The sequence below is a fragment of the Vombatus ursinus genome, unplaced genomic scaffold, assembly GCF_900497805.2.
Source record: "Vombatus ursinus unplaced genomic scaffold, bare-nosed wombat genome assembly UNPS02014772.1, whole genome shotgun sequence".
Classification (NCBI taxonomy): domain Eukaryota; kingdom Metazoa; phylum Chordata; class Mammalia; order Diprotodontia; family Vombatidae; genus Vombatus; species Vombatus ursinus.
This window is the reverse complement of record NW_020954550.1, coordinates 17,292,432-17,311,649: the sequence shown is the minus strand read 5'-3', so window position 1 is coordinate 17,311,649 and position 19,218 is coordinate 17,292,432. Positions and strand designations below refer to the sequence as shown.

Genomic DNA, 19,218 nt, shown 5'->3' with positions numbered 1-19,218 from the left:
TCCTTCTAAGTACTAAATAGAGATTTATGTTATGAAATATAATTTCTCTATTTCCCTACCATGCTCCATTTTTGGCATTTCTGGTCCCTTGAGCTGCTCAGTAATACTGAATTGTCTTGGACAGTCTCCTAGGATCTATAGGCCCTTTCTTTGTCTCCTCTTCAGCTAGTGAGTTGGTAATCTTGAGCCTATGAGGCAGGGTTTTTTAACCCTTTTTGTGCCATGGAACCCTTCAGCAGCCTGTTGAAACATATGGATGCCTACTCAAGATAAATATTTTTAAGGGAATTTTAAAAATGCATAGAAATACAAAGGAAAACAATCATATTGAAATATAATTATCAGAATATTTTTAAAAATAAGATCAGGGAGCTCAGGTTAAGAACTGCTTTAAGGGGAATGGGGGAAGTGTGTACTTTTTTCGTTCATTCTCTATGACAGGAAAGAAGGGCGTGTGGTTAAGTTATCAGGCTGGAACTGAAAAAAGGCAGATCAGGATCTTGTGTGAAACAGGCCAAGAGAAATCCAGGTCTGGGTAACAGGAAATCAGGGTAGGAAAATCACAGTCATTTCGACTTCAGAGGCAGTGTCACAGCAAATAAAGCCTGTGGAGGAAGACTATTAGCAGGAACAAGGGCACCTGAGAGCCTCAGATATCTGTTTACCCCAGGAGTGACTGTGAGGATTCTGGCTGTCAGATCCCATGCCCTTCCTGCTTTCCTGCAGGGTTCTGATATATTGTAAAGGTGTCACGCACAGGAGAAAGAACACTGTCCTGGGACTAAGGAGACTAGATTTTGGTTGTAGCTGTATCACTGTGTAACTTGGGACATATGCAGTCTATAATACTTCCCCTCTCTAAAACTCAATCTTCTCATGTATAAAATGAGGTGGGTGGATGAGATCATCTATAAAGTCAAGCTCGGCTGCAATGCTGTATGAAAGTGAGAAGTACTGCTATCAACAGACTGTTCCTTCTCTTAGGCAGGTAACTCCTGCGACCAGATTTCAATAGAAGTGTACCTCCTTCACATCCACATACTTCACAAGGTTTTTCTAACCAGTATGCCTGATGAAATCATGCCCATGCTATAAATGCTCTGCTCTGAGATAAGCCAGAGAAGGCAGCATCTTCTGCTAGGACAGCGATTAACATTCTGGATGAGGAAAGGTCCGTGGTATTGCTTTCACAGCGTTTCCCTAGCTTTTGATTATTTTGAAATGTCATAAATGTGATTCTGTAATCCTTATGCATACAACTTGTCACAGAAGTCAACTATTTCTCACTGATACCTGTGTACACCTATAACTCTCAAATAAGCCACAAGAGGGAGGATGTGAAAGAAGAGACAGAGCACTGGAGTTAGGATGATGAAGACCTGAGTTTAAATTCCACCACTGATACCTACTTGCTGTGAGCCTCATCCCTTACTTGTCTGTGCCTCACTTATGAAATGGGAATACTAATGCCTGTAATAACTCTGTTACAGAACTGTTGTAAAACTGAGTAAATATTTTATATATATAATGTTCCTTTGAAATATGCATGTTTTATACACATATCCATATGTGTGTGTCTGTGTGTGTGTCTGTACTGTGTCTGTGTGTTCCTTTGAAATCATTAACAGGTTCTATAAATGTCAGTTATCATAAGGTCAACCTGCTGATACCATCTATTAATTTGTGCATAAAATTAAGCAAGTACTGCAGATGGATATGAGCAAGATGCAATACGGAAAAAGAAGATATAGGCCTGCATTGCCTAGTACAAGGCAGCTAGGTGGTACAATGGATAGAGTGCCAGGCCTGGCACTGAGTTCAAATGTGATCAACACTGACCACTTGTATGACTTTGGACAAGTCATTTAACTCTGTTTGCCTCATTTTCTTCATCTTTAAAATGAGCTGGAGAAGGAAATGGCAAACCAGAATCTTTGCCAAGAAAATCCCAAATGGGGTCATGAAGAGTCGTTCACAACCAAAACAACTTAATAACAACATTGCCCTGTTCAGGTCTTTCCTTCCATCATTCTAATGGGACTCCATCACGTGTGCCAGTCACTTCAACTTAGAAACTTTCCCAATAATGTGAAGTGCCTGTAAACTATGGAATGCCAGGATCTCAGAAAGGTCAATCCCAAAGGGCAATGGAAGGGCACATGGTGAATCTAAGCTGGCTATAGCAGGTTACCAGTGATGACTTGCGTAAGAAGTAGCATAAATGTAAATAAGGATATGTTTGGTCAGAAAAGGAGGAGAGCCAGTCATGCAGTAAGAATGAATAACAATACAGGATCAGTGGGTCAAATAGCATTTATTGGGTGCCTACTATATGCCAGACACTGTGCTAAGCACCAGATGACACATTGGTGATATGGAGATTTCAAAAGAATGCTATAAAAGAAACCAGCCCATTTCTTTGGAAGGTTTATGGGAAAACACAGACAAGGAAGTATGGAAGACTTGAGAACCTCATCTGTGGAGAGAGTTCCCACACTGAGGAATTCATCCTTTCAAATATCAAAGTAACAGAAGGACTGTAGAGCAGAAATACAATCTACTGAAAGTCCTTAAACCTCATTTTGGTGACTAACTTCCCCACCAAATTTTCTTTCATACATAAGAAAATCAACAGAATTTCCAACTCCACTCTTATTCCACCTTATGGAGAAATATGAGAGGAAAGTTAAATGCTCCAAAAGAAAGAAGGGAGAAGGGAAACTAGTTCTAACAGCTCAGGAGAGTCAATTATTAAATTTTTAGTGTGAGCATTTATACTTTGGAAGTTTAACAATCAGGGCTTTATTTATTGTGTTGTTGATGGTTCCAAGGGGTGGGTCCAGGGGAGGCCCTCTAGGTCCTCAAGTTCGGCCCTCTGACTGAATCCAAACTTCATAGAATAAATCCGTTTAATAAGTAAAATAAGTAAAACTTGGACTCGGTCAAAAGGCCACACCAAATGTCTAAACTTTAGACTAAAGAAAGTGATGGAGAAAAAGTGAAAACTGAAGATTTAGCTTAAAAGCATATTGAGCATACCATCCCTCCCCCCACCCCAAACTCCCTGAGAGCTGGTTGTTAAACATTTACCAGCACATCCCTGAGGGAAACCCAGCTAAAATCAACTGGCTGAACAAATGAAGTAGCTAACGCTAGGAAATGATACCTATACTCAGACCCATCCTTCTGCATCACAGCAAGACTTCCTCTACACAATTCTGGTACTTAAAGACAGAAAAGTATATTTCAGGAAGGGAGTGGGACACAGCTGGAAGGAAGAGTGTAGAGGTGGAATTTGACAGTGTGGAATTGATCAGGGCTGGAAGTAAAGAGCTAGAAAAGGGCCTAAGAAAGAGAGAGTTGAATGTGGCCCCTGATTGATACTTTGAGAAGGATCCTGATATGGATTGCTCTGTCAAAGCAGCATTACATGGAATGAGATGCCTCCCTGGCCTATGGAAGGCATCTAAGCCTTGCAGACCACTAAAAGAAAAGTCCTGTTTTTAAGTGATACACTTGTATCAGCAGGGGCTGTACAATACATATACATATGTATGTATATTTGTGTTGTAAGGTTCTAGCACTACCAACCCCTCCACCCCTACCTGCTTCCTTTGTATCAGTTCTCCCTTTCACATCCATTTGTATGAGGTAATTACTCCTTTTTACCTTTTCCTTCCTAATTTGGTTTTTAAGAATCAGCTTATTATACCCAACTCAGCTCCAACTTTTATTTCAAACTACCCTAGTAATGACAAGTCTTAAGAATACTGATAATATTTTCATACATAAGAAGTAAACAGTTTGACCCTAATGAGTCCCTTATAATTAGTCTCTAATGTTTTCATATATATATTATATATACATATATATGTGGATATATATGGATACATATGTGGATATATATGTGTGTGTGTATACATACATTTTTTTCCATTTAATTCTGCTCTTTTTGTTACAAATGCCTGAAAGTCTTTCAGTTTGTTAAATGTCCATTTTTTTTCATTCAAAATTATACTCAATGTTGTTGCATAAGTTATTCTTGGTCACAACTCTAGCTCTTTGGCTCTTCGAAATATAATGTTTGTGTCTGTGACTGCTTTAATAGCATACATTAAATATCTATGACATTCAACTTGGGAGTCTTGCTAAAACAATATTTGAGTCACAAGAACTCTCACATACAAATAGGAAATGCCCTGCCAGAGACAACTGTAGTGACATCAGAGATGATAAGAATTATTTTATACCTTGTAGTTTGGATTTCTATTCTATCCAAGTATAAACAAACAGTGGACTCATTTCATTTTTTAAAAAAAGAAAGAAAGAAAGAAAAGAAAATCAATATGATTGTCTTGTTCTTGAAAATGATTAATTAGACCAGAGGATCAGATGACACTCTGACCATTCATCTTTGGGAAGTCTCAAAATAATTACATGCTATAACTATATATTTTAGGACATGCTCTACTTTTAACAAGTCATGCTGCCAAAAAAAAAATCCAACTTCCATTTCATTTCGAATACACTCTACAATCCTACTAGTCTACTCGCAGTTCCTCAAACAACATTTACTCTCCTATATCCACATCTTTGCACTACTTGTCTCCCATGACTGGAATGCTGTCCTTCTGCACTCTTGCCTCTTTGTTTCTGCGGCTTCCTTTCAGAGTCATCTCAAACCCCACTTTCTGCAAGAAGCCTTGCCCTCTGTCCCCTACAACACCCATCCTACCTGTGTTATTCATATGTCAAATCCCCTATTAGACTGTTTGAGAGTAGGAACAGGTTTTTTGCCTTTCTTTATATCCCCAGCACCTAGCATAGCACCTGACATACAGCAGGCACTCAGGAAATGTGTTTTGACGCATTAACATCTAGATGGATCTGGTCATAAAAAAGCATTTTTTACTGCATGAAATTAGAAAAGGTTGAAGGATGACTTGCTAGATATCTTCAATTATTACCCAGGATGATAATATCTAGCCTTTCTTTATCCTCAATAAGAAATAGAAGGAAACAGTTTGAAATTTAAGCAATAGAGATTTAAGTTAGATAGGTGCCAGATCTTAAATACTAGGGTTGTAAAATATTAGGGCAGGTTCCATTAAGGAAATGGTTAAAGTTTTGATTAGCAGTTTCTTCCTTCCTCTTTTCCCTTATCACCCAAACCTCTTCCTTACATCCCTTTCAGAAGCTGTTCTCCAGTACAGAGTAGATGAATGGAATAATAGTATTCACTGCCCCAGTAGAATACCACTATTTTTTTGTGTGTGTAGTGTGGCTTCCTGGGAAGGGCCATGGGAATAGTAAGGAGAGGCTATTGACCTATTGACATCCCATGATAACATGGGAGTGATGTGATAGAACAAAAAATGTGACCTGGGCCATTTTTGACAGGTGTTGAGCAAAAGAGGGGGATGGATGCTGCATCAAACACAGAACTCATAAAAATCGCCTTTCCTTCATTCTCAATTCCTTCCCAGCAGTGACTCCTTCTCTCACTCGTCCCCTGGAAACATTTGGTTCAAAGGGGGAAACCAAGCTTAACTACAATATATAGAGTTAAGTAGAAAGGCCCATCAAGAGGACTGTCATATTCACTTCATATAGGTGTCTCCCCATCATCACTCTCCTCTTCCACTAACCTTTCCACTAGGCCAGACCTTGAGGATTTTTTTTACCTACTTTACCCTATTCTCTCCCTCCCTCTTCCTAAGCCCCAACTCCAATTATTACATATTTTAACCCTCTTTTGGTCTCTAGAAGAAGTCATCTCCCATTAAAATCTCTGTTACATATAATCTCTATTACATTCTAAAACTGGAAGAGACCTTAGAGATTATCAAGTCCAACCTCATCATGTTAAAGATGAGATAACCGAAACCACACTGGTAAAATGATGTGCCCAAGGTCACACAGGCCACAGCAGAAACAAATTCAAACTCAGGTCCTCGTTCCCAAACCAGTGATTTATCTACTTGACTCTGGCCAAAATTGTACTGTTTGCACATTCATTTCTTTATAAAGTCAGTTGCTGTCCCAGGGAAAGTCGTTCTTAGCTATTCTACCTTATTCCTGTTTTCCTCCAGCTCTCACATATGTCCTTTGAAAACTTCTGTCCCTGTGCACCATACTTTTAATCATCTCTTCTTCTCCTCCTTCTCCTTCTTTTCTTTGCATCATTTTTAAATTTAAAAAATTTAAACACGTTCTGTTTCACTAAATATTTCCCAGTTATCTTTAAAAATTTTTTGACATTCATTTTTTTCTAAAAAATTGCATTTCAAATTTGGTCGCTTCCTCCCACCTCTCCTTCAGCCCTTGAGAAAGGCAAGCAATATATCACTAATCGTCTCTTCTTGAATATCTCTCCACCTCTGTTTTCTTTTTATACATTTTTCTCTAAAAACACCATTTATTCTCTCCATTGTCATCTTCCTGATCTTACCCCTAGTATTATATCTCTGTATCTCATTGAATACTCACATATGCACAAAGAAATACTAGAAATCTGTCTTGGGGGTAGAAATGGATTTTGGTGGAGGAGGATTGTCGTTTTCCAATTTACACTCGTTTTGAGGAATGAGTATTTTGCTCTTTATATATAATTAGAAAATGTCCAGAAATTCTCATTATTATCTTTTTGACCTCCTATGCAGCACTGGATTTGGTGGGATGGGATTTATTCCAAACAGTATAGGCAAAGTGGTGACATTGGAGTAGCATCGTACATGAAGATGACACACACATGTGAGGAAATCCAGGAGCAAGAAGAGGGAAGTGAGGAAGAGATCGGGGAAAATAGAAATAGCATGGACCACCAAACAGAAAAATGACATAGGGAGAGTTCAGGAAGTGTATGACAATTACTCTTTTTGTGGTGGCAAAAAATCTGAACACTAAGGGGATGCCCATCACTTGGGAAATGGCTGAACGAACTATAGTTCATGAGTATAATGGAATACTATTGGGCTTTATGAAATGAGGAAATAAAAGATGTCAAAGAGATATGGAAAGACATATGAACTGATGGAGAATGAAATAAGCAGAGCCAGAAAACATTTTATACTATAACATCGATATAATAAAAACAATTTTGAAGACTTGTATAAGCTGATAAAAGATGAAATAAGTAGAACCAGAAGAAATTACAAAATAGCAAAAACACTGTGAAAACAAACAACTTTTAATGTCTTATGAGCTCCAATCAACACAGAGACCATTCCTGATTCCAGAGGACCAATAATGAAGCATGCCTTCTACCTCCTGACAAAGTAATAGACTCAGGATGCAGAATGAGACACATGTATTTTTTGGATGTGGCCAATAAGGAGATTTATTTTGCTAGACTATGCAAATTTGTTACAACGAATTTGTTTTGTCCTTTTTCTCCCCTCCCCCCAAGAGGTTTGGAGATAGATTTCTTTTAATTAAAAAAGTAATTTTAAAAAAGACAGTAGCAAAAAAGAGAAAACTTAGTTTTAATAAAAGGAAAAGAAGTTCTAAAATATGAGTTATCCAAAAGTGGAGTAAGCTGCCTGAGGCGAAAGTGAGTTCTCTCTCACTAGATGTCCCTAAGCAAATGCTGATTAATCATTTGTAAGGTAAACTGTAGAAAGGATTTGCTCAGGCCGTAGGTCAGACTAGATGACCCCTGAGGCGACTTCCTCTGACAAGTCAGAGTCACTTGTGAACTGCTTGCTCTTACCATCAATATTGTGTCTCATTTTCCCAAGTTGTGAGTCCCTTAAATGTGCTGCATGAAAAGATAACTGACCCTGCATGAGAAAGAGCACATGAAAACTAATCATTTCCTATAGAGTTTGCCGCTCTAATCAAATAAAATCCACCACCAAAGTTAATCTGACCTCTATTTAATCATACCCATAATCATTATTGGACTATATGGCAACGAGGCTTAAAAGGTAAGTGGTTTACAGAAATTACTATAATTAGCACTCCTGATTCACAGCTAAACCAATTTAATTTTTCAAAAATTTTGTCATTTCTTCATTATCTACAATCAACATTTACATTCATGTTTCTCCCTAAATCCATACACTGCTCAGTCTTTATCATCATAGGTACCTAATAAATGATTGCATTGAGCCCAACCAGACCAGTACCATCATCTCACACTAAACTCCTAAATACAGAACCCCTTAATAAAATGATTTGTTCTCTAAAATTTGGACTCAGTCAAAAGGCTGCACCCAAGGACCTAAAAGGCCACATGTGACCTCGAGGCCACAGGTTCCCCACTCCTGTCAGATGGTATTTCCTAACAGGTAGAATTCCCTTGCCCCTCTGACCATCCTTCAGGACTAAATGCCTACCCTTTTTTGAGGTTCATGACTGATACTTGCTCACAGTCAAAAGCTGATATACTTTCTTTTATTAGGTACCTAATATGTGCCAGGTACTGTGCTAATCCCTGGTGATACTAATACAAAAAAGATAGTTCTTGCCCTTAAGAGCTTACAATGTAACGGGCTAAGGCCACACACAAAAGAAATCTGAAAAGGGAGGGGAAGGGAAGAAAGTACCATTTTCATCAATTGAACACTGTGACAATATAAAATGGGTAATGTGTAGGCTAAAGTGGGCCACAGTACACACTACAGTCTGTTTGCCACATTAAATTAACCTCCAGTTACATTGCTAAAATTTCTTGTATGCCTATATAACCAACTCTCACGTTCCATATTTATAGTAACCAAGCTGTTAAATATATTTCATTCAGAAATGAATCAGCTGTTTCTGAATAGCTGACAATCTGTGGACTGTGTATCTTTGTGAAAATTCTTATGAACAATATGCGGCAAAGTATCAGAAATTATGCACCACAGAAGCCAGTAACTTTCAAAAGAGTTGGAAAAAAAAGACTGCTTTAAAGATCAATCACTTAGAAAATAGCTACTATCTTTAATAGGTAGGTATAAATGTGTAGCTTACTACAGTACATTAAAGTGACCCAAAATAGATTTCAAAAGTGGTCGGTTTCCACTTGCAATCTACTAATACATTTTTCAGGTAAACAATGAGTTATAAATGCTAATGGACAGAAAGATTTACTCATTTGTCAAGATTCCCCTATATATACTAGAAATAATTTCCCTTTGATTTCTTACCCTACTATTCATGGTCATGTCTAGTACAATTAGAAAATAAAGATCTACATTTTGCATTATAATATTACTCCATTTTAATACCACTCATTACCACATTTCCCTTTTCATAAGATAAAGCAACACCATTTTTGGTAAAGTGAAAATGTTGGATTTGGAGATAAGAGAATGTGAATTTGAATCCTGGGTTTGTCACTTGCTACCTGGGTAATGCTGAGTCAGTCACTTAAACCTCTCTATCATTAAATCTCCTTACTTATAATATACAAGGATTGAATATGGAATATCCAAGGTCTTCTCCAGCTTTAAATCAATGATCACTGATTCTTTCTACTAGCAGCATGTCTGAGTTATTTAAAGATCAATAATAAGAAAGATCATTTATTAAACACAATCTACTATATGTCAAACATTGTGCTAATAGCTGGGAATACAAACAGAAGAAAAAAGAGAGATAGTTCCCCTGTCCTCAAGAAGCTTACATTCTAAAGGTGAAAAACAATACATAAAGAAAGCTGAAAAATGGGGCCAAGGTGGAAAAGTAGTCTATACAATCAAAGGTTGAGCTGGTTAGAAGGGAGCATGGTGGATGTGGTTATTTCCTCAAATGGTAGTTCTGCCTAATCTGAAAAATAGGACATCAAGTGGAGGCATTGCCTGAGAAGGCCTGTGGGTCAGAGGTAGACAACAAAGTATTGCTATACCATTCCAGACATTGATACTGTAGAAAGCAAGTCAGATCTTTTTTTTTCTTTTCCAAATTTTATTATTATAAAAGTGTGTTTTGTATTTGTGTCCCACCTTGATAAATTCACCCAACTTCAACATTTGTGTTCTGTCTACTTGTTCTTGACTTTCTTATGCAGTTTTCCATGTATCTTGGAAGAGAGGCACTGTCAATATCTTTGCAGAATTTGCTGAACTAGTTTGACTTATGGAGGCTAGAAAAGGGCCTTTCCCCACATTTTCAAAGGCAAACCTGAAAAGTAAATAGAAGGCCTACTTTTATGTCCATTTCTCATTTTTAATACAAATATCTCATTCTCCTTGCCTTGTTTTGTCTGTCTCAAACATTGTGATCCTTCTATTACTATCTATGCAATCTTAGGCTAATTACTCAAGCTTTCTAGGCCTGTTTGATTATTTAAGGCAAATGAAGGGGATTTGAGGGAAAGGACCTATAGGAACAAAATTATTTATAGCAATTCTTTCTGAAGTGACAAAAAAATGAAACTAAGGGAACGCCCATCAATGGGGGAATGGGTGAACCCAAATGGTATATGAATGGAAGGGAATATTGTAATGCAATAAAAATGTGACACAAGAGATAATTTTAGAGAAACCTAGAAAGTTTGGGTATTGATGCAGAGTAAAGTGAGCAGAACCTGGAAAACAATTGAGATAACAACAATGTAAAGAAAAACAACTCAGAAAGTAATCCATGCAAAGACCAAAATGATTAAGGAAGATCAATGATGAGACATGCTGCTCATCTCCTCACAGAGAAAGGATGAACTTAAGGTACAAAATGAGGCAAATCTTTTCAGAATGGCCAATGTGGAAATTTGTTTTGCTTCAGTGTTTGTATTTGATATGAGAGTTTTGTCAGTCTTTCAACTTTTCTGGGAAAGGGAGTAGAAGAGTTGCAGGCAGAGAAGGGTGCTAAAGATATGACAATTTTAAAATAAAAATCCAAAGAATAGGAGGAAAGTCAGTATGTAATTTAGATAAGAAGGTCAACTTTGAAAATAATGTTGATTGTGATATATCACGAAGATCATATGCTATGACCAGGTGGGATTTATACCAAGAATGTAGGGCTGGTTCAATATTAGGAAAACTATCAGCATAATTGACCATATCAATAACAAAAACAGCAAAAATAATTTGATTACATAAATAAATGCAGAAAGCCTTTGACAAAATACAACACCTATTCCTATTCAAAACCCTAGAAAGCATAGGAATCAATGGAGCCTTTCTTAAAATGATAAGTAACATCTGTCTAAAACCAAGAATAAACATTATCTTTAATGGGAATAAACCTGGAGCCCTCCCAATAAGATCAGGAGTGAAGCAAAGATGTCCATTACCGTCCCTATCATTCCATATTGTACAAGAAATACTACAGCAATAAGAAAAAGAAATTGAGGGAATAAAAATAGGCTGTGAGGATGCTAAACTATCACTCTTTGCAAATAATATGATGGTTTGTATAGAGAACCAACTTATAAAAAAACTAGCTGAAACAATTAACAGCTTCAGTAAAGTTGAAGAATATAAAATAAATCCACATAAATCATCAGCATTTCTATAGACTACCAACAAAACCCAGCGGGAGGAGATAGAAAGAGAAATTCCATTTAAAATAACTACAGACACTATATAATAGCTGGAAGTCTAGCTGCCAAGACAAATCCAGGGATTATATAAACACAATTAATTACAAAACACTTTTCACACAGATAAAGACATATCTAAACAATTGGAGAAATATTAGTTGCTCATGGACAGGCTGAGCTAGTATAATAAAAACAACCATCCTACCTAAGTTAATTTACCTATTCAGTGCCATATCAATCAAATTAACAAAAAATCTGTTTATAGAACTAGAAAAAAATAGCAACAAAATTCTTCTGGAAGAGCAAAAGATCAAGAATATCAAGGATATTAATAAAAAAAAGTGATAAGGAAGGTAGCCTAGTAGTTTCAGATCTCAGACTATATTACAAATTGCTAATCATCAAAACAATCTAGTACTGGCTAAGAAATAGAGTGGTGGGTCAATTGAGTAGGTTAGATACATGATACACAGTAGCAAATGACCACACTAATCTAATATTTGATATAGCTAAAGAACCAGGCTTTTGGGATAAGAATTCAACACGTGACTAAAATTGCCAAGAAAACTGGAAAGTAGTTTGGCAGAAAGTAAGCATTGACCAACATCTCACACTGTGTACCAAGAGAAGCTCAAAATGAATAAATGATATAGACATAAAGGGTGATATCACAATAATATGAAAAATGAACCTGTCAGATCTATGTCAGATATGTCAGGTCTATGGATAAGGAAGAGTTTACAACCAGAGAGAATTACAGAAAGTAAAATAGATAATTTTGATTACATGAAATTAAAAAGCTTTTGCACAAACAAAACTAATACAGTAAAAATCAGAAGGAAAACAGGAAAGTAGGAAAAATTTACAGCAATTTTCTTTGATAAAAGCACAATTTCTGAAATATATAGGGGACAACACATACATGGAGCCAAATTTATAAAAAATAAGAGCAATTTCCCATTTTATAAATGGTCAAGGATTTGAACAGGCATTTTTCAGAAGAAGAAATTAAAGCTATCAATAATCATAGGAAAGAATGCTCTAAATCACTACTAATTAGAGAAATGCAAATTAAAAACAACTCTGAGATACCCCCCTCACATCTATCAGATTGGTTAACATGACAGAAAAGGAAAATGACAAATGCTGGAGGGGATGTACAAAAATTGGGACACTAATACACTCTTGGTAGAATTGTGAACTAGTCCAACCATTCTGGAGAACAATTAGGAACAATGTCCAAAGGGCTTTAAGACTATTCATATCCTTTGACCCAGCAACATTACCACTAAGTCTGTATCCCAAAGAGATCAAAGAAAATGGAAAAGGATTTATCTGTACAAAAATATTTATAGCAGCTCTTTTTGTGGTGACAAAGAACTGGAAATCAAGGAGATGCTCATTAATTGAGGAATGGCTGAACAAGTTATAGTATATAACTGTGGGGGAATACTATTATGTTATAAGAAATGACAAGCAAGATGGTTTCAGAAAACATGGAAAGACATGAACTGATGCAAAGTGAAGTGAGCAGAACCAGGAGAACACTGTACACAGTAATAACAATATTGTAAGGGTGATCAACTGTGAAAGATTTAGCTACTTTTATAAAACAATGATCCAAGACAACTCCAAATGACTCATGATAAAAAATGCTGTTCACCTTTAGAGAGAGAACTGATGAACTCTGGATACAGATTAAAGCATTTTTTTAGACTTCCTCTATTTTATTGTTGTATTTTGCTTGTGTTTTATTTTTCAACATGGCTAATATGGAAATATGTTTTGCAGGACTTCACGTGTATAATTGGCATTAAATTGCTTACCTTCTCAAAGAGGTAGGGAAGAGGTGAGAGAAAGGATGGGAGGGAGGGAAATTGAGACTCAATTTTTTTTAAATGATAGTTAAAAGTTTTTTACATGTGATGTGGAAATATTTAATGAAATAAAAATAATTTTAAAAAGAAAAAATAACAAATTTATTATATTCCATAAAAAAGCAAGCTATAGATAATATGGATTCACATCTTCATGTTTAATTTTTTCTCTGTTTTATTTTGCATATGGAAATATTTGCGTTATTTGGTGTTTGCTAAGTTCAGGATAAAAAAAAAATTAAGACAACCAAGAACATCAATAAAAACAATGTTTAAAAAAACCAAAATAAATTAAACAAACAGTTTTGATTAGAAGGCCTTTGAGATCTTCTTCAGCTCCAAGTCTATGAGCCTACGAACTTTCTCTGCTTCTACTAAAGTTCTATCTAATCATACTGTGGAGATATCCATTGTGTCCTCAAGTGCTGTGAATCTTTGAATCCAATAGACTTTGAGCTCTGACAGGTCCTACTAACCTTGAAAAGCTGGTGACCTAGGAGCCTAGAGACAGACTATGTGTCACTGGAGAACTCTGAGTTCAGGAAGAGTTATCACCAGAAAGTTCACCATTAGGTGACTTGTATATTTAATTTTTTATTTTTGGCTATGGCAACTAAGGGAACCATATATTTAGTAGAGATGGAGTTATGAGCAGGGTATATAGGATTTATAGAATGAATGTGCTTAACAATGAAATCAAGGATCTTTTCAAGTATTTATCTATATGCAACTTTCTCCAAGTTTACTAAGATACCCTCTAAGGACCTTAGAGTCAACTTATCTCAGTTTTATTCCCCTACCATTTGGATGAATTCCTGACCAACTTTGTTACCCTTACCCCCTCATGACTAAGGATTATTTATTCTAGGATTAGATAAAGCACACTGTCAGAAAGCTGTCCAGTAACTTCAAGGGCCCATTCTTTTATTTTTACAGAAAAGTCCCTTGGAAGCCAGATTAAAGAAATTTTCATTCTTTCCATACAGATAAATAAGTCCATCAGATCTATGTGTTTAACGTTAGTATGTCTAAACAGGATAATGTTTTCAAACAAGTCAAGTCCAAAATAGAATTTTAAAGGGGGAAAAAAGGGAAGATAAGACTACCTCAGTTACACAAGTGAGCCTGAATGTCCTCCAACTCTTTCTCACTTGAAACGGCTCTAAACATGTTCTGAAATGTGAAATTCTGGGGTAAAAGTGAGTCTACCATTTTGCCCAGAAGTTTAAGCCAACATCAAGAGCATGCCAGAATATCACTTCTAGGTCTATATCTGAAAGACATCCAAAAAAAAAAAAGGAAAAAGGACCTATTTGTACAAAAATATTCATACAGCTCTTTTTGTGGTGGCTAAGAATTGGAAATCAAAGGGATGCCCATCAATTAGGGAATGGATAAACAAGTTGTGGTATATGAATGTAATGGAATACTACTGTTTTATAAGAAATGACCAAGACAATGATTTCAGAAAAAACTGGGAAAGACTTACATGAATTGATGCATAGCAAGGTGAACAGAATCAGAAGAATGTAGTACACAGTAACAGCAATATTGTATGATGATCAACTGTGGATGACTTAGCTATCCTCAGCAATACTATGATCCAAGACAATCCCAAAGGATTAATGATGAAGCATACTCTCCGCCTCCAGAGAAAGAACTGATATGAAGCATACTATTATTTACTTTCATTATTTTTCTTTTATATGAGTCTTCTTGTACAAAATGGCTAATATGGAAATGTTTTACATAATTGCACATGTATAACCTATATCTGACAGCTTTCCCATCCCAGGGAGTGGGGAGGCAAGTGAAGAGGGAGGGATAGAATTTGGAACTCAAAACTTTAAATAAAAATATTTTTAAAAATGGGGAATAAAAGAGTATGCCATCCACTTTCTGAGATAAGGGAGAAAAAACCCAACATGAGTGGCCTCATAACTGGTCTATTTGTCAATAACTTTCTAATAATGCTAAAAGGGTCTTTATCATCCTTCAAGATTCCTAACAACCTGCCAAGAGATATGCATCCTGGGTTCATTTACATAATGATTGTAAGACTCACCCTAATAATACGATCATGAAAGATTACAACACTGCCACAAACCTAAACAAACTTTGAAAATAGTTACTTACTGACACAACTCTCAATTTATGCTGAGCAAGTACAAACAATTCAATACTTTTTAACTAATACAAAACTTTTTAATGTTTCCAGGTTGAAAAATGTTTGTATTTATTGGCATAGCTAATGTAAACCTGTATCAATGTCATACAACTCTTAATTCTAATGGTGCTTTAAACCAGAAGGCTTGTTATGTTTAAGGGTACAAAAGGAAAATTATCCAGAAAACAAATGAAAATACAGTGATATGCCCATTAACTCAAACTAGGTGAGATAACCCTTTGGCTTTTGCAACTAACATTGATTGACAAGACTTGTATTTTCTTCCCTGTAGGGAAAAGGGGGACCTGAAGTTACATCTTCGTAAAAAGCCAGTCTTTTGCAGCCACACTCATACACATAATCTCCATAAGTACTCTGACCTCAGAATTCTGCAAATATGAAACCCATTTTTCCTAGAAGCAATCCAAAATGGGACAAATTCCTCTCTCCTTAATTAGGCAACTTTACTAGAGCTTCCTGGAAATTAAATAGCATAGAGCTCATATTCATAAGGACAGCTAGGTTATCACCTAACCTGGAGTCAGTTAGACCTGAGTTCAAATCCTACCTCTGACACTAACTGGGCAAGTCACTCAACCCTCTTTGCCTCAGTTTCCTCGTCTGTAGAGAAGGAATGAGCTGAGGAAGAAAATAACAAAATATTCCAGTATCTTTGCCAAAAAACCCTGAATGGAGTTATGAAGAGTCAGACATGACTAAAATGACTGAACAAACAGCAAACTTGTTCGTAAGTTTCTTCCTATTTAACACGTAAGTGCTTATTTTTCGTAACTTATTTATAATTTTATAAATCTTTTTACATAGCAATTTTCATAACTATTTATGATTTTCCTTAACTGTATTATTTTTGCTATTCAATATCTAGATACAGCAATAACAAATAGCATTTATACAACACTTTAAGGTTTGTAAAGTGCTTTACAAACATTATTCATTTGACACAACAACCCTGGGAGATAGGTTCAATTATTATTCCCATTTTACAGATGAGGAAACTTAGGTAAACAATGGTTAAGTAATTTGCCCAGAGTTACACATCTGGAGCAGACTTTAAACATAGATCTTCCTGATTTTAGGTCCTCGCTTTCTATCCACTGGACCACCCAGCTACCAAGATACCCCTGTATATAAAGATCTACAGCAAACACACTTAATACTTTATCATCTTTCTCATTATAGTATTTATAATAACAATTCAAAATAGCCTGGCCAAAAATGGAACGATATCTAATGTCTACAGCCAGTAAGGACAATTAGCAATTCCATTAAGTAGTTCTTTCTATATGTATACTAGAATAACAGTGCTAATCTCAAAAAAAAATCTCTATTCTTTAATTATATTAAAAAGGTAATTGGGCCTAGATCTCTGATGTGAAATGCAAAACATTAAATTCAAATATACTTAAGGAAATTTAAATGTACCGTGGACTCTAATGGTTTCTACTTGCATGTAACAGATCAAATATCTTGTAATAAAAAAAAAATAAGTATAACCAGGACCCCAATTCCAAGTCCACTCTTATTTGCTGCAATTGACATATATAGTATAGAGACACATACATGTATCCTTGAATGCCCTCTACTGTACAGAATACAACCCAGAACATTTGAAAGTGCTTTGAAAACAGTAAAGTTCTATGAAAATCTAAAGGATTACCATCATTATCTAGATGAGATAAACTACAAGGGGAATTTTGGTGAGGGGATGGAGCAAAAGAGTTGATTTGGGAGATTTTTGTGAAACTAAACTCAAGGACCTATCTATAATGTAGGTATTCATATAAGGGACATGAAGTAAGATTAGGCAATGTCTCAATTAGGGTTTTACACAAAATTTAAGTGTACTGTGCAAATGCATAATTATTTATTATATATAAAAGCTGAGAGTAGGATCCCCTGATGGAATGGTCAGAGATCTGGTCTCAGAATCAGGAAGACCTCCAAGTCATGAATATGACAAATTCTTGTTATATGACCATGTACAAATCACACAACCTCTCAGTGCCCCAAGCAACTCTAAGTAGCTCAGAAGTTGTTGATCTGCATTGGTGAAATGAAGTTTGTTTGTTTGTTTTTTCCATTCCAGGACTTTCAGACAAAAAAATAGGGCTAATGACATACTGATAAATAGTAATTCCATCAAACAAATATTAGAATTTTGATTGTCAATTTTATCCCCATCATGTTATGTATATATGCATGTGTGTGTGTGTGTGTGTAAATAGTTATGTTGACACCTATTCTCCCATTCTAACTTTTTTTCTTTATTGACTTTATTTCAGACTAAATAGGAGAGGGTTTGATAATTGTTTTTAAAATCAATCTAACAGGACTGGAAAGAACACAGATTATATGGAAGATACAATGAAAAGAACGTAGACTATACAATCAGAAGACTTGGGTGTAAATCTATCTTCTGACTATTACTACCTTTATGACTCTGGGCAAGTAACTTAATGTTCTTGCACTTCACTTCTCATCTACAAAATTATAGAGTTGAACTAGATGGCCTTTGATTGCTTCCAGCTCTAGAGCCCAAGAAATGACATAAATGCAATTATAAAAAGCTTTATCAACTTTATATAAAAAGCATTCTGGAAGTGACTGTTAAGATTCTCAATAATAATTTTGGATGCAAAATTAATTAGCTTTATATTATGATAGAAATTTTCAGTTAAATGATTCCTAAAACCTTCTATAATAAATACAAAGAATAGATTTTTTAAAATTATTAAAATATAGTTTAGACATGCAAATAATACAAAAAGTTTGACTAAAACATAATTACATATTGTTTCATCACCATACATTTGATTAACAATTAGAATCATTCTTTAATTTTGTTATCTGAATAACCTGTACTAACAAACTATCACTTTTGAAATTTGTTAGACGAATGTCTTGGAAGAAGAAAATAAGGCAAAGGCTTGTCAACAACCAGGCTGCTTAGGAAGCAGGAATAAAGATGAGAGAACAAATAACCATAAACAGACAGTGAAAATGATCAGCTTCACTTTTCCCACAGGCAACATATACCTGCACGCGTTCTTTCTGCTCTCAAATTTACATTATGATCAGCTGTCACATTTCATAGGACTCCTCTAGGTCCACTGGGCAGCTAAAAACAAAGAGTGAACACCACTTCGCATAGAGCACACAGAACTGGGCACCAAGTAGAAGCAGTCAAGGAGCCTGTTAAGTTTTATTTCATGGTGCAGACTGTTAAAATTAGATCTAACTCTTTCGAGCAATCTCCCATAATCACTCAGCACTCAGTTAATACCTCAATCTTGGAAGGAGAGGAAGGAGATAAGTATGAGAGAAAAGCATATTACCCAACTGCCTCTGTAGTCCTCAGGGAACTGGTAGACCGGGATCTCGGCTTCATGATAATGCTCATCGTGAAAAGAATGCCCCAAAGATTTTGAGTCATCAATTTCAGGGGGTCTCGCTACCAAGAAGGCTTTACACAGTCCATTTCGAGGACTGGGTTTGCTGAAGAAATCCAAGGGTCTTGAAGCCCACAGCTCCTGCTCCCAGGTTGATTCATCAAGAGGAGAACCAAAGCATTGTAACAACATTCATTCTCATTCTCATTCTCTCTCTCTCTCTCTGTTTCTCTCTCTCTCTGTTTCTCTCTCTCTCTCTCTCTCTCTCTCTCTCTCTCTCTCTCTCTCTCT

The 19,218-nt window shown here is 35.9% G+C and overlaps 1 protein-coding gene across 8 annotated transcripts in view; it reads right to left on the bottom strand.

Annotated features, from left to right (window-relative positions):
- The window catches only part of PDE4D (phosphodiesterase 4D), a 1,859,629-nt gene that overhangs the window by 309,714 nt on the left and 1,530,697 nt on the right, over positions 1-19,218 (bottom strand). The window contains exon 1 of one of the 8 annotated variants that reach the window (XM_027863637.1): positions 18,874-19,123. The exons of the other annotated variants lie outside the window; for them this stretch is intronic. Coding sequence (XP_027719438.1) covers positions 18,874-18,971 — 98 coding nt within the window. The 5' untranslated portion in view covers positions 18,972-19,123. Of the gene's footprint in view, positions 1-18,873; positions 19,124-19,218 lie in introns of those variants that run through there. 8 annotated transcript variants of the gene reach the window in all.